The following is a 14467-nucleotide window of genomic DNA, read 5'->3' on the forward strand; positions in this document are numbered from 1 at the left end:
TCATTATTTCCACCTGTACCGTCATAACCACTGCCTCTAGACGGGCCTCGTGATTCTCCCACTTCTACATCCTATTTTGTTGTATCATTCTGATTGGCCAGAAAAAATCTTCTTATAATTAGGAGAGATTATGACTTCCTCTGCTCAAACTCCATCAGTCTCCCATTATTTGAAGAAGACAGAAGATGAAGATGTATTCAAGATAGGCTTGCTTGGCCTCCTGGTCTCTGACTTAACACCAGCTATAGACTGTCATGTATTAATCTTTTACAGCAGGTATTTCTCTCCATATACCTTTGAATCTTGCTGTTCTCTTTGTCCAGGAATCTGGACATCAAGTTTGGGATATGAAAGACAGGGAAGAACATGGCTTATTCCTTTTTCCTTCAGGTCTGTTAGTTGGCAGTGCCATTTAAAAAGACCTGCTTTTACCACTATCTCAAAGTGCACCTTCTCATTGATCTGTTTGCTCACTTCCCTTCACCTGACCACTAATATTTGGTTTATTAAGTCATGTACACCTTCAGTTGTTATCTGTGTTCCTTACTGAAGTCTTTGGGTGTCAAAGGAAGGGCTGTTTGCTAATTTTGTTCATTGCAAGTTCACTTGCCTTGTACACTACAGGCATCTAACAAACACTTGCTAAATGGGTCATTCCAAAAATAGCTCTGTGTCCATCAGCTGCACTGTCCCCTACTCATACTAACCTCTTCTAGTAGAGAATTCTGTATAGGCAGGGAGAGTATCCTGTACACTACTGAGTTTCCAGAACAGGGTCATATCTATGTTCAACAAACATTTCTAAATCTGATTTGTGTGTGGGTTCTCAGCATCTGGAATCTTAATTCATTCAAGTATACAGCTGTAGCTACTGAGTGCTACTTATGCTTTCATAAAAGATTATTATTGGTTTATTCTCTTTGTTTTTTTCTTTTTTTTTTTTTTGAGACAGTTTTATTCTGCAGCTCAAGCTATCCTTGAACTCTTGGTCATCCTCCTGCCTCACCCTCCTAACTGCAAGGCAATACTATTGAAGGCAAGTCCATATAGTATTGAGCCATGATTTCCAAACGTTATTTCAACAAGAAAGTATATGAGACTGAAGTAGCATGTTTCTGCAGGGTATCTTGTGTGTCCTCACAGATATGATCACCTGGTACTCTGACCTCAGGCCTGGGAGGATGTCACAGGCCTCTGTAGGGGCCCAGATTGGTACAGAAGGCATGCTAGTGAGTGGAGTAGACAAGTGGGCCCCAATCCCTGGCCACAAACAGAAGTAGCCCCATGGAACAGGCAAAGGTTCTAAAGGAAGAATTTATTCCAAGCGCACATGAGAGGGTGGACAGCACTGTCAAAGCCTGCATTATTCTGGGAAGGTACATATTTCAAAGCAGGTAAAAGCCCCATGAACATTCTCCTAGCTCTTCCACTGCCACCATTCTAGCCTGAGCTGGGACAGGAAGAGGGCCTTATAGTTCTTTAACAAAACATAGGGGCTGAGGGAGAATTATATAGCCTTATTATTTTTTTTATTAGCATCTACCAAGACAAAAAAAAAAAATCAAAATTCCCTCGCTGTTCCAGTCCCACCTCCAAATGGGCCCTAGAAGAGCAGTATCTGCCTGGGGAGCCCCTGCCACCAGAGCTGTTTTCAGAACTGGGCACGTGTACACGCCACCCCTTATGCCTGTGAACTGGCCACAGGCTTCTTCCTCCACCAGGTGGGGACAAAAGGGCAGCTGGCCTTTCTCCTGTCCTCAGCTTTCAGTCTTGGGAACTTTGAAAAGATCAGCGATGTCCAACAGTGCTTGGCGGATGTGGTTCCCAAAGCGCTGAGCATTCTGTGGGAACTGGGAGCTCAGACACTTTCTTAGGACAGCCCCCATCCATCTGTGTCCACAAGAAGACTCTTCCCCCCCCCCCCACAGATGGAGGGAGGGTGCTTCTGGGATACCCAAGTAGTAGCATAGGAGACTCACCGTCTCAGAACTTGAGAACTTGCTGGAAACATGGAAGAACATAGTATTTTCACCTGCGATCATGTAAGAAACCCCATAACCATCATCTGCCACCTGAGGACAAGAAGCAAGTGAGACCCAAGAGCCAAGCTGATGGATTTTTCCCTTCCCACAAGATTTACAGGAGGTGAGCCCATGTTGGACACTACATTCTTGAGGTCAGCCCCACTCTCCTAATCCCAGAAATAGTATGCAAACTGAAGGACTCTGCCTCTGGTTCCAAGACTGGAACTTGTTTCTTCTACAGGATGCTGCCTCTGTGTTTGGTGGTCTAGGACTCACATTTCCTCAGGGACTCACAGTATAGACCATACTCTCTCTGTAGCAATTTCTAGCCTTCTGACAGATTAGCTCATGTGAATGTCCCATGGGGAAAGAGCTGTTCTTAAGTGAATACACCTCTGGAGGTCCAGTGTGTTGCCTTGTCCCCTGAAGACTAGCCTTGCGCATGGTGATGCTGCGCTGGAGAGGTACGTGGAATGGGTCCTACTACCTGCCTGCCTAAGTTAGCAGCTATCATTTTACATCCACACAGGTCTTCTCTAAATGAAGTGCTCATGCCCATGTCTGCACCCCTAAACTGAAACTCCAGGGTTCTGGTGCTACCAACCACCACCCTTCTGGGGCACTCACAGGGCCAAAGCCACCTCCAGCACCCAGATGATTAGGGTACTGATTTGGATCAAACATGCGGATCTGGTACTGAGGAATCTGGCTGGTGGAGAGGCTCCAGGGTTCTGAAAGTACCTGTAACAGGGAGGCAGCAGCTTGTCACACATTAGGCACTCAGTTCTACTGATAGTGCCAGACAACTACTTCAATATAGACACTATCAGCTAGGCATGGTGATGCATGCCTGCAATTCCAATCCTGAGGAGACAGAGGTAGGGGGACCATCCTCTGTACTGCCCTACATAGTAAATACCAGGCCAGGCCAAGCAATCTAACAAGTCTTGGTCTTAAACAAACAAGCAAGACGAAACAACACAAAAGGAATTATTTGAGAGTAGCAGAAATGGGCATGTGTGGTGCAGGAGTTTCCTGAACTACTGATGTTCCTCTGTCCCCTACTGCCCCTTGAAAGCCTCAGTATCTGCATAAACTCTCCCCAGCTGCAGCTGACTTAGTCCCATCTGACTCTCCCTGACCTCAGTCTGTTTCACTCTCTCACAAGGACTGTCACCATCTGACAGAGCTCACATGTGTTTGCTTTTCCTCATACAAGCACTAACTCCACAGAGCCCTATTGCAAGAGGGCCTTGCTCTGGGCCTAAAGGCAAGGGGATAGAGGTCACACCCAGTAACTTCACTGACCTCAGCCAGGAAAGGAGAGCTGACTCCTAAGTACTTGGAGACTATATAAAGGCAAAAGAGGTGTCTGTCGATCCCAGCCCCTGTCATGGCCAGGCGGTACATGTTTTGGTGTTTTTCCGAAGCCTTCCGGAAGAGATCCTGGAGGTCTTCTTTCTGGGGACCAAAAGCAGAGGGGTCAAATGGCCCTTGATGTAAACAAGGGTGGAGCAGAAAGAGACAAGGTGTGAGTGTGTGTGTGTGGCTCACCGTATGGGAACCCTTCACCATGGCCTGCACAAAGGCTGTGGACTCACTGGTACAGGAACGCACAGTCTCAGTCCGCCCCTCTCGGAACATTCGTGTCATTGAGGCCTCATATGTCAGGCAGAACTTGCCTTTGTCCTGGGGTACACAGCAGGGGGAATCAAGCAGGTGGACCCTGAGGATGCCCGGCACACTCAGCAGCCCTCAGAAGCTCCTACCCGGAAATGAGCCAGCTGCAGGGCAATCTGCACAAAAGCATCAGGGCTGGTCCGGCACTTCTTGATGAGGCCTTTGCCAAAGGGTAAGAACTGGAAGCAATATAACTCCACATCGTCAGCCAGTGCCTTGGCCACCTGGTATGAATTCTCAATGGCTTCCCGGCACTGCCAAGACATGGAAAAGGGTCAGTTGAGGGTAAAGTCCTCCAGGGAAGCCTCCGGATCTAAGAAGGTGTGAAGTCTAGGTGAGGAGGAAAGGCAGAGTTAAGCTCAGGAGCTTCAGAAAACACAAATGACCATGCTGAGAGGGCCACTCTGAGCATGCTGGACAAGAGGGAGGCGCTATCAAGAGCTCTATGGACATGAGCCATGAATCTCAGTATTTCTCTAACCAGACAACCCAGGGGTCTCTGCATTCCATGTGGCCCACTTGGCAAGCTGAGAAGCTTTGTCCCTTCATCCTGAGGGTGAGACCTAAGCCACCCATTCCTAGCCTGCATACCTGCTCAGGAATGTCCCACTGCAGACGCTGAGGAGGTACCAATTTCATGTTTGGCTCACCCACGCAGTGTCCATTCTCCGAGTAACCCAGGTGAAATGTATCAGTGCCCAGGACAAACTGCAGGGATCAAACAAAACTGAGAAACAAGCGTTGTAGCAAGTGCCTTCCCTGAAGGCCCACTCTCTAGGCCCTTACCTCCCAGAGGTGCCCAATGATGGGGGCATCTGCCCATGAATGTTCTGTGTTGAGGCCCAATATGCCATTCTTGAAGGAAATAAGAGTGAAAGATTTGTCGAACCACCTGCAGGAGTAGATCAGGGTAGAACCAAAGCTGGGAAATGATACACATCTCCAACCTCCAACCCTAACCCCAACTGCTAACACTAATGATGCAATTCTAATTACTAACCCAGAACTTAACCTTAACTTCTATTTTTTTAAAAAAAAAATTAAATTACATTTGTTGGTGTGATTATATGTGTGTATGCGTGGAGGTCAAAAGGATAACTTTCAGGAGCTGGTTCTCCTTCCACCATGTGTGTCCTGGGGTTCGAACTCAGGTCATCAGGCTTGGCAGCAGGCACCATTATCTACTGAGGTATCTCACTGACCACCCCCCCCCATCCCTACTCCTAACCTTCCACTTCAACCTTAACTATTACTACCTTACTCCTAAATAATACTACCTGCCCATTAATTCTGATGCCAGCTTCTACCTTAATTTTCTAATCAAACCACTAGCCTTATAATTCTAATCACTAAATTTTAACTCTAACCTCTGACCCATGAGTCTGGGGCACATACCTGTTGTAGCAGTTACCATGCAGCAAGGCCTTGCCATAGAGGCTTAGACTGGCTTCATCATCAGGGTTGTAGCAGTGGGACTCTTCATCCAGGGCCACAAAGAAAGCAGCACGCTCAATGGTATCCAGAGCAGTTCTGTTCTTGCCAGAGCTAAAGAAGGTCTGACGTGCCTGTGCCCACTCTACCCTGGGGGTACAAGGGCAGGTAAGCAGTAGAGCCAACACATACTTTTTATCAGGGTGTCTTAGGATCTGGCTGAATCTGGAGACAAGATGGAGTGGGGCCACCTGGGTACCCTGAAAGATGTCTGTTTTTAGGGCCAGTGCCTTTCTTTTCATGAAGCCTGGAACCTGGCCCTGGACATGCCCTCCCCACAGGCCCTGGGTACCTTCCTCCAGCAGTGAGGGCTGCCAGCTTCTCCTCCCCAGGCTGAGGCGGGGAAGGGTCATCCAGGATTCTCTGGAACTGCAGCTCTAGGTCTCGAGGCTTGAGCAGGCGAGAGCCCTCATAGAGCCACACCTTGAAGAAGCGACCTTTGTGGTAGACAGCCACGTGCCTGCTCTCTGAGAGGTGCTGTAGCACATCTGTGACAGAAGCCAGTGAGCAGCTGAGGCAGGACCTTATGGAATGCCCAGAAAGGACCCACCTCCCCCACACTGGTGGTGGTCCCTACAGACTCTGCTTTGCCTCATATCTGACTTGGGCCTTCATCTAGGTGTAGATTCCCATGTTAAACTACTCCCTGTGTCCTGTGTGAGTTCTTCCTGCCTCCTCTTCAGGCTCCACAAGGGACAGGCTGTCTTCTTCTGACTTCCACCACCCTAGCCATGCTCTTGCTCTTTACTCATGGCTACCTTCCTAAGTACTCAGAAGTTCTGGAAAGACAGCCACTGTTCTGGACCCATGCGGTCTCAGCATCAGCATCATGTCTGTACGTAACAACCATCCAGAATCTGTCACAAGCTGACTACTTTTCAGATTCATGATCCTGAGACACTGGAATACTTAGAGAAAAATAGTAGTTGGGCACCCAGCTGTCATGGCTAGGACTTCCTCTTGATGGCTGTCTGGGAAGGTAGGACTTCCTCTTGATGGATGCTTGGCTGTAATCCCATACCTGTTTCCTTGCCTGGGATGCGTGTAGTGTTGAACATCCTCTCCATCTGGTAGGAGCACATGGGCACCATACCCAGTGCCATCACCTGGGAGGAAGGTCCAGCATGGCTTAGATTTTGGCCTCTTTTCCTTACCCTACCCTTAACCCTGATGTAACTCACAGGTTTGATCTCTTCACGGTCCAGTTTGCGGCGATACATGATCATGGCGTGAACAGCATTTCCCACACGTGCTGCTTGCACATTTGTGTTCCTGATAAGCACAAAATCCTACAGACAGAGCAGAGTCTGTAGGCTGGGCACCCCTGTCTGGGTGTCACCTGAGTCTCACTAGCCTGAGGAAACGTTTACAGGGACCTGAGGTATTGCATCCCTTGCCTATGTTCCACCTTATATCATGTCAGGGTAAACTTCCAGAAATGTATAACTGGCAGGCTCCAGCTTCAACCAGAACTGTTCTCTGCCCATTCATACATTGCTTATTTTGCTTCAAAGAGGTTCTACCACAAAACAACAAGAACAAATCTTTGATTTGGACAGGCTGTAAATTGTTAAAAAGACAGTTCGTGGATGAGGGGAATTCCAGGCAGCTAATATGTTTTGGATGTCAAAAGAAATTGGGCCCTAGGCAACAGGAAGGTCAGCTCCCTGTCCACAGGTATATAGTGTGGACACTGGTCAAGGGAACGGAGCAGACAGTGGCTTCCTCCTGAGTACTGCAAGGAGCTGCTATTCATCGTGTGATCCTGAAGCCACAAAGGGACTCTGAAAAGGTGTCAAGATAGCAGAAAACCTGTGCCTGAGAGGCCAGGAAGCCAATCGGGACAGGGAATTAGGAAGCAATAGAGTGCAGCGGGACAGGGAGTTAGGAAGCAATAGAGTACAGCATAACTGGCCTGAGGAATTCATGGGCAGTCTCAGAATTCCCCCTCTTGTCAGGGTGCCCACCACCCATAGGCTGGTTCTGGACTGCTCCTCCAGGATCTTTCCTCCCGTTTTCTTTCCCTCAGACCCCACTCACCCATGAAAACTGATGCAAAGGCTCTGGGATGTCCTCTAGATCCTTGTTCCTGAGCTGGGGACAGAGCTGGGCACACAGGAGCCCTAGGAGGCTCTGGTTCTTACCATGGCATAATAGTTGCTGTTCACCATGAGGGGGGTCCTGCCTCGGAGGTAGACGTACTCTTCCCACCAGTCACTCACCTGTGGGTAGTTAGGTTTCAGGTTAGAGCTGGGGCAGGTGTATCAAGAACATGTGGATAAGAACAAGCCTGGCAGGGCAAACTTACATAGTTAGTTGCCCACCATGACTTGAGTACCAGGTATTTCTGCAGTCTGGGGGCAGTGTTGTCCTGGAATTCTTTGGCCAGTGTCTCCATGCGGTAATATTCTTCATCATCCAATAAGGGCCGCACAGAATCCAGGTACTGTCCGGCCAAATTGTTATCATGAAGATGGCTACACCTCCATCTTAACCTTCTCACAACCTCTCCTCAACCAGACCCCATTCTTCTCAAGCCAGCTATTTATAGAAAACAGTCCTTATAAGTTTGGACTGGTCCTCTGAGTCCAGGACTTTGTGCTCACTGGTACTCAGGCTCTTACCCGCTGAATCGTGGCTGGCACACTGGGTACAGGAAGCTTTGGCAGAGATGTTTGGAAGCTATAGAGCATGGGCCGCCGGCTGGACAGAAGGCGAACGCAGATCTAAAGGTATAGAGAATAGTGTTGGGGTAGGAGCTAGCAGGGAGAATGGACCCAAACTAGAAAATGACCAAGTCCTGTAGAACCATCCCAGCCCCTTCAGGACAAACACACACACCAGGCACTAGTGTCCACTTTGCCTCTCCCTTCTTGCTTAGATCCCCAAAAGAGATTCCCTATGATCTCAAACCAGATGCCTGCACCCTCCAGTGCTTCTGCTCACAGCCCAGATCTTGGTGGCATGGCTGGTCTTGCTGTGCATCTCGAACATCCAGCCATGGTAGGAGAGCAGCAGTTTCAGGGCTTGTCGGAATAAGAAGATGCCTGTTGCCCAGATCCCGGTGGAGAAGATGACCATGCTGAGAAGTTCCTGGGTCTGTGGAGTCCCATAGGGGCCACACCTATTGGAGAAGGGGGAAGGCTTCAGGCTACCCCTTTGAGACCATCCTTTGGGGAAATTCTAACATAGTTAATGACTGTTGACTCTCTTGGGGAAGACTTGAATGAAAAAAGACCTTGCTGGGTGCACCCAGATGTGAGTGCATCAAACAGACAAACTGCCTTGGAACTGAGAGATGGTAGCCCTGTGAGAGGGCCCCTTGGGGTGCATTTCTGTATTTGTCCAGTACAGGAATCCTGGCCTTGGCCCTTCTTCCTGAAACCTGTGTCTTCCAGGTGCCTTACCTGTTAGGGAGGTATCTCTGGATGCAGTGAACCAACCCCATGGAGATGTCCACCTTGCAGTAGTTGGAACCAACTGTTGCCATGACAACAACCAGCCAGCTGGTGGGGCTGCCAGGGTATACACCCCTAAGGATGCCATTCTGTGGGGGGGGGGATAAGAAACAGGCATGATTGTGGAGTGGGAAGTCCTGAGATAAGGCTCTTGGTCTTTGCCTCGTCCATTCACTGTTTTTCCTCCAAATACATCTCCATTATATGTCTCATCATCCTTCTGTTTTTGCACTATTGGTCCCTGTCTATAACCAGCTGTACTGCTGGCCGAAGACGGAGACAGACTCGGAAATGGAGACTAACTGCTGACAGCTTGCCTCTGCCTAGGCACCTGATGGGGAAAAGAGTCCGGGAGAACCACCTGTTCCCACACCTTAATTCGAATAAGGCGTTTCTTCCAGGAGTTGATTCCAGACAGATAGATGTGTCTCACAGCCTCCCTACTAAGCTGGAAGTCGACCCCATCCGGGGTCACAGTGAACTGGAAAGCTACTGCCTGGTGTGCTTCCGCCATCCTGGGGTTTAGACAGCACCTAAGGGCAGGGGCAGAAGGTGCTTAGTGTACCCAGCCCCGCCCCCTGCCAGTCCACCTCTAGCTGAAGCTCCGCCCCCCACCGCCCCATCTGGTCCTCGCTTCCTCCACCCCCTGCCCAGTCCCCTACGCGACCACCCTCCAAACCAGCCCGTGCCCCAACGCTATGCCCCCCGCTGGGCCCTCCCAAGCCTGGCTAACCGCCGCTGCTGCCGCAGAACCCTCGTGGGGTTCCGGACAGGCCTATATGCAATGGTGCAGGAGTCGGGCTCCAGGTGCCCCAAGGGCAGCGAAGGGCAGCTTGGGGTCCAGGAAAGACGCCTAGGTTAGGGTGCCCCCAGCAGTCCTTGCTCGAAAAGCTCGGATGACAGTAAGGGTGAATGAAGAGTTGTGGAATGGAATAGCCCTGGGTCCGGCTGGCCTTCGTGTGCTGGTCCCCAACTCACAGCTCAGGTTTGCTTCTGTCCGTGTATGGGTCTGGCCACTCTGGCCCACGTCCCCACGTCCTTCAGGCCTGGCCGCCCCTGTCTGGCCCCGCCCTGCCCTCACTGGGAACTTGACACTCACTCCCAAATTGGGGTGGAGAAAACAGATATGGGTGGAAACCAGAACCCCCTCCTTTTGGTGGGGCACCAAGGAGGGGTGGGCAGGGTTCCCACGAGCCTGCTGAAGGTTGCTGGAAGGTCTGGGACTGGAGAGTGGAGGGTCTCACGTGAGCATGGTTGCATCAGTGCTAAAAATAGCTGAATGTAGGGAAAAGGTCACCAGGAGTCAGCTGTGCAGCCTGCTCCCTAATTCCAGGGCTCAAGGTTGACAATCACATCTAGGGCCCGCTGTTGCCCCACCCCTCTCCAGTCCTCTTCTCCAAGTTAGTATTTGTTACTTCTAAACTGCAGCCAGGGATCATCATGGAATAGGTGATATCAATGAGTGGAACAGATGGACCCCTCACCACTTTTAAACACAGTGCACAGAAATCACTTAAATCTGTATCCCTCAGTTTGTATTTCTTAAGAAACTCATTTATTTAGGTATGCAGCTCCAGGGGTTCCCAGATGCCCACCTTGGGCAACTACTCAAAACAGGGGGACAGAGGTCAGCTTTGCAACAACAGTCTCACTTAAGAGGCACAGCCCAGTCTCTGGGGTTTCTTGCTCTTTGGCCCTCCCTCCAAGGTCCTGCCCTGGAGGCTCCAGGAGAAATGTGAGGTGAGGTTGGATTGTCAAGATGATGGGTAGAAACTGGTCAGCTGCCCCTTCTGCTGGAAGTAGAACTGGAACCGAGACTGGGCATACTCCTAAGGAAGGAAACCCATGATACAAAGTGGTGAGAAGCTTGGAAGCAGTAGCCATACCTGCTGTGTTCTGCCTACAGCCACCAAGGACTGCCAGGACTTCCTGGAGGGCATGGCCAGTGCTACTCTCTAAGCCCCTACCCAACGTGCCCACTCGACAGGCTACGTACCAAGTAGCCAAACTCTATGGTGGACATGGATGCCTGGAGGATGGACCACAGACCCCAGAAAAAATGAGATGCCAGAGCATACCTAGGGAACAGGGGGCAGAAAAGGCGGTGCCATCAAGAGTACATTCAGTATTGCACCTTTCATGTCTATGCTGGCACTTTACCTGCAATCCTCCTTTTTCTTCTATGTCCTCCCTCACTCCCACCCGTCCCTCCTTTCTCACCGACTGATCTCTACCAGCAACTCTTCTTCCAGTTTCGTCTGCTCCTCTTCACAGAGGACCCGACCTTTCTGAACCTCTGCCAGATAATGGCGGATAAAATGGAGCTGAGATCAATGGATAAGAGTCAGGAACCAGGGACACTTTGGAATATTACCCCTTCTAGCCATTCTTTCCTTTTACAAAATAAATAAATAAATTAGAGCTTTTCCTTTCCCAGCCTCCAGCCTACACACCTGCTGTCTTCTAGAGGGATAGTCTGTGGGTCTTGCTTTGTAGAAAGGCCATTCCTCATGGGTGTAATCATAAACCCACTCACAGAAATGATTCCCAATGTCAAAGCCCCTGGGGGAACAATGCAAACATTCAGTCCAGGGCAGCTGGCATGTAGCGATGAAGGCCTGGCAGTCTGTTTCACTGAGCCCTGTAGGGGCAGGTCCCACAGGTTTTCCTCCCACCCTTACCTGTAGTTGTAACTACTGTACTCAAAGTCAACCAACATGAGGCTGTCGTCACTTTTTGGCTCTGAGAGCAATAAGATGTTCCCTGGGGGAATGGGGATTCGGGTCACTTCAGGGCACTCTACCTTCTTCTGCTTGGGCTCGAAGACTCATGTACTTTCTCATACCTTCCTGAATGTCATTGTGGCAGAAGACTACTGGTGATGGAGTAGCATCTAGCAACTTCCTATAGAGGAAGAGGGGCACAGGTTATAAGGCCATGTGATACAGCCACCTTCAAAGGCTGACCCTGACTCTAGTCCTCAGCACATCCTGGGGAGGACACTGCTAAATGCCAAGTCTGCCTTCACCTGAGATTGCCCATCTCATCCTTCAGGCTGTACATCTCCAGCAGGTTCATCTGAGGGAGGCCAGTGGAAGGCAAGTCCTGGATCTGCTGTAGGTACCTGTAAGCCCCCAACAAATAGGATACATTCACTTTCTTGCCTTTCCTCATCTGCTTCTCCTATGTACTGTTAGGTCAAATTTTCCTGTCACTGTGACTTGGCTGGTAAACATGAGTCTATGATAGATACTGGGAAACCTATCCACTCAACTAGATGTTGGTTCAGTTTAGGTGTAGCGTTCCCAAATTTGACTCACCGCTCCATGGTCCCAAACAACCAGTGGGGCTCCTTAGTGAAAGGCATCTCCATACCGTGGAAACGGGCCATCTTTGTTGCAATGGCTCCTGACAACACTGGGTCCTGCAGCTCTTGAGTTTTCAATGGCCGGCTCTGTACCCAGTAACCTATCAGGGTGGTGAAGGGGCTGGGCCAGGAGCGGGGAAGGGATACGGGATGGAAGGAGATCAAGGTCTTAGGGAAATTTCCCTACCTGGGAATGTGAAGGCACACAATGGGAAAGGGCAAGGGCTTAGCAAAAACAACAAAAACTGGGCTCTTACTGGGAGGTACTGTTCCAGGCGGCCCTCTGGAAACACTCCATAGAGTTGGGGCCCTAGTGACCTTTCTGCAAGAATGGCGAACATCACACTCTCTAGTACCAAGGAATCTACGCCCTGAAGGAAGATGGCAAAGGGGCCAAGTCAGAGGTGAGTGGGCACGGGTGCAAAGTAATGTTTTCTTCACCCATCGTAGCTGGGACCCCTGGTCTTACTGCCTGGGGATTCTGGAGCAAAAGCTCTGGAGCAGCACACTCGGGTGCACAAGTACCACAACAGTTTCTGCATCACTTGCTCACTTCAAGCTATGGCCCTCGCTCCCCCTCACCTGCAGGATGGCCCCATACAGTCGTAGCAGCACCTCGCGGGGCTCCTCGCCCACACTGGGCAGGTGGTTCGGTAGCGAGCATCGGAAGAGCAGGTTGCTAAGGCCTCCACTGCAGATCCACATCGGTCAGGTTCAGCAAAAAGTCTCCCGGATTGGTGAGACCCACCCTAGCCCCTACTCCCAAGAGGATCTCACCAAGCCCCCAGGGAGAGCCCGACCCCCTCCCAGCACAGGAGTCTGCAGACTTGGCCCAGGTCCCTCCCTCTTTCCCTCTCCTGCGTAGCACTGACTTCATCGAAATAGGGACTGTCTTGAGGACCCTGAGGTTGACCCCTGACCTCACGGGGCAAATGCTCAGGTCCTCCGGCCGGGCTCGGCGCCAGGCCCCGCCCAGATACTCCCGGCACCACTGATAGGCTCGGCGCTCCGCGTCACGAGACAGCGAGGAAGCGCGCCGCCGGTTGGAGACTGCTGCCGGGCACTTAGCATCCTGCAAACTGTCCTTGGTCAGGAAGCCGCCGACAGCCCTTCCTCCGGCTACACCTGTACCGTCCGCCGCCATGACGTGGACTCCGTTGGGCTCAACGCCTGCCGGTGCTCAGCAACCTTCAGGTGGGCTCAGCTCCTTCCGGCTCGGCTCGGTTCCGCTTCCGGTCGGTCCGGAGCGTCTTGGGGCGTACTCGGCTCTTGGCGAGTGTCTTCGGTTTTCTTCGTGGTCCCAGTCGTGGGACTGTTTCCAAGTGGAGAGTCTCAAGGGTGCGGTGTTCAGGGCAAAAGATCGACTGCTGCTTTCCCCGGGGGGGGGGGAGAGGCGGGGTGCGCTCTGGTCACGCCCTACAAGGGTCTCTGTAAAGACAGGCTCCTGTGTGGACTGTCCCCAACCGAGGAAGTGACGTCGGCCAATCCGGAGCTCCGTGGACGGTTGGACATTAGCTCAGCAACGTTTACCAGGCTCTGGCCAATGAATGGGCAATGGTGCTAGAGCGCGGCTTCCTTATGGCACCTGCATTATGGGACACCTGACTAGGGCGTAGAGTGATCGAGCACCCAGTGGCACTTGGTGAGTGAATAGAAGAATGGAATTTTAGGTTCCAGCAATTCCCTTTTCCACTAGGCAGCGTGTATATGTAATGCTTGGAATCAGTCCGGCGTATCCAGCGCTGCAGGGACTCCAGTACTATGAATGTGACTTAATACAATAAACTTAAATTTTATAAAGTGGATTTTTTTTTCATGATTTGTGTGTGTATGTGACTTATGTTAAATATCGGGAAGCGGGGGGGGGAGGGCGCATTAGTTGTCAGTCCAAAAAGGAAGCCAGATAATTCACAATTCTTTTGAAGGATGAGGTTTATTAAAAATGAAAGGGCCTCAAAACCATGACTGGTCTTTGGGCTGGGGGAGAGAGAAATAATAAAATATACGGAGCTCTAAGAGGGAGACCTTAAAGTTAAGGAAAAAATTCCCTTTAAAGTCTAAGGAGGAGCTTCATTAAGAATATGGGTTAAGAGGGCCAGGCGTACTGGTGCAAGCCTTTACTCCCAGCATTCAGGAGGCAGAAACTCGGCGGTTTCTGCCTGTGAGTTCAAGGGCAGCCTAATCTACATACAAAGTTCCAGGCCAGCCTAGGCTACAAAGTGAGAAAAGCAATGCTAGTAGAGGAGCTGATCAGAGAGCAGCCTTCAGTGCAATCTGCAATTTCTGGAAACCGCCAAGGGGTTACTAGACCAATCTCCCAAATAAAAGAGGAACTTGGCCGGATTTTTTTTTTTTAATAACTTTTAGGATTGTCAGGAAGTTTCATATCACCTTATCTAGTTCAACATAGGTAATATACAGGACAAAGAATATGGAGCCTGGTACTG

At 50.5% G+C, this 14467-nt stretch overlaps 2 protein-coding genes across 7 annotated transcripts; both read right to left on the reverse strand.

The window, feature by feature from the left end:
• Positions 1-1296: 1296 nt before the first annotated feature.
• Positions 1297-10088, reverse strand: Cpt1b (carnitine palmitoyltransferase 1B). 2 transcript variants are annotated; one of them, XM_051189649.1, is made up of 19 exons: positions 9632-10088; positions 9027-9186; positions 8603-8742; positions 8142-8319; positions 7820-7921; positions 7504-7641; positions 7340-7417; positions 6377-6484; positions 6217-6301; positions 5488-5683; positions 5100-5285; positions 4491-4596; positions 4296-4412; positions 3794-3958; positions 3579-3713; positions 3333-3485; positions 2652-2765; positions 1980-2072; positions 1297-1841 (listed from the first exon to the last, which is right to left on the reverse strand). In XM_051189649.1, the coding sequence occupies exons 2-19, from the start codon at positions 9165-9167 to the stop codon at positions 1758-1760; spliced, it is 2319 nt and encodes a 772-aa protein (XP_051045606.1). In that variant the 5' UTR covers positions 9168-9186; positions 9632-10088; the 3' UTR covers positions 1297-1757. The 2 variants fall into 2 exon arrangements, with proteins under 2 accessions (XP_051045606.1, XP_051045607.1); XM_051189650.1 differs by lacking the exon at positions 9632-10088 and adding an exon at positions 9387-9523.
• Positions 10089-10185: 97 nt separating this feature from the next.
• Positions 10186-13309, reverse strand: Chkb (choline kinase beta). 5 transcript variants are annotated; one of them, XM_051189651.1, is made up of 11 exons: positions 12941-13309; positions 12603-12711; positions 12278-12391; positions 11974-12107; positions 11682-11777; positions 11499-11557; positions 11335-11416; positions 11107-11215; positions 10874-10977; positions 10650-10731; positions 10186-10482 (listed from the first exon to the last, which is right to left on the reverse strand). In XM_051189651.1, exons 1-11 carry the CDS (start codon positions 13162-13164, stop codon positions 10408-10410), a joined length of 1188 nt encoding a protein of 395 aa, XP_051045608.1. In that variant the 5' UTR covers positions 13165-13309; the 3' UTR covers positions 10186-10407. The 5 variants fall into 5 exon arrangements, with proteins under 5 accessions (XP_051045608.1, XP_051045611.1, XP_051045610.1 ...); XM_051189654.1 differs by having other exon boundaries at positions 11974-12121; positions 13146-13241; XM_051189653.1 differs by having other exon boundaries at positions 11974-12121; positions 12941-13089.
• Between the last annotated feature and the right edge of the window lie 1158 nt (positions 13310-14467).

The sequence above is a fragment of the Phodopus roborovskii genome, unplaced genomic scaffold (assembly GCF_943737965.1).
Source record: "Phodopus roborovskii unplaced genomic scaffold, PHOROB, whole genome shotgun sequence".
NCBI lineage: Eukaryota > Metazoa > Chordata > Mammalia > Rodentia > Cricetidae > Phodopus > Phodopus roborovskii.

Excerpts from the sequence above, each read along its gene's own strand:
- Chkb (XM_051189651.1), bottom strand. The coding sequence starts at position 13,164 with ATGGCGGCGGACGGTACAGGTGTAGCCGGAGGAAGGGCTGTCGGCGGC. Across the intron at positions 11,558-11,681 it reads GATGAGATGGGCAATCTCAG|GAAGTTGCTAGATGCTACTC; the intron begins GTGAAGGCAGAC and ends CTTCCTCTATAG. Across the intron at positions 10,978-11,106 it reads ATCCCTCTAGAAGACAGCAG|CTCCATTTTATCCGCCATTA; the intron begins GTGTGTAGGCTG and ends CATTGATCTCAG.
- Cpt1b (XM_051189649.1), bottom strand. The coding sequence starts at position 9,167 with ATGGCGGAAGCACACCAGGCAGTAGCTTTCCAGTTCACTGTGACCCCG. Across the intron at positions 7,642-7,819 it reads TGCCAGCCACGATTCAGCGG|TACCTGGATTCTGTGCGGCC; the intron begins GTAAGAGCCTGA and ends TTGGCCGGACAG. Across the intron at positions 6,302-6,376 it reads ACCGTGAAGAGATCAAACCT|GTGATGGCACTGGGTATGGT; the intron begins GTGAGTTACATC and ends CCTTCCTCCCAG.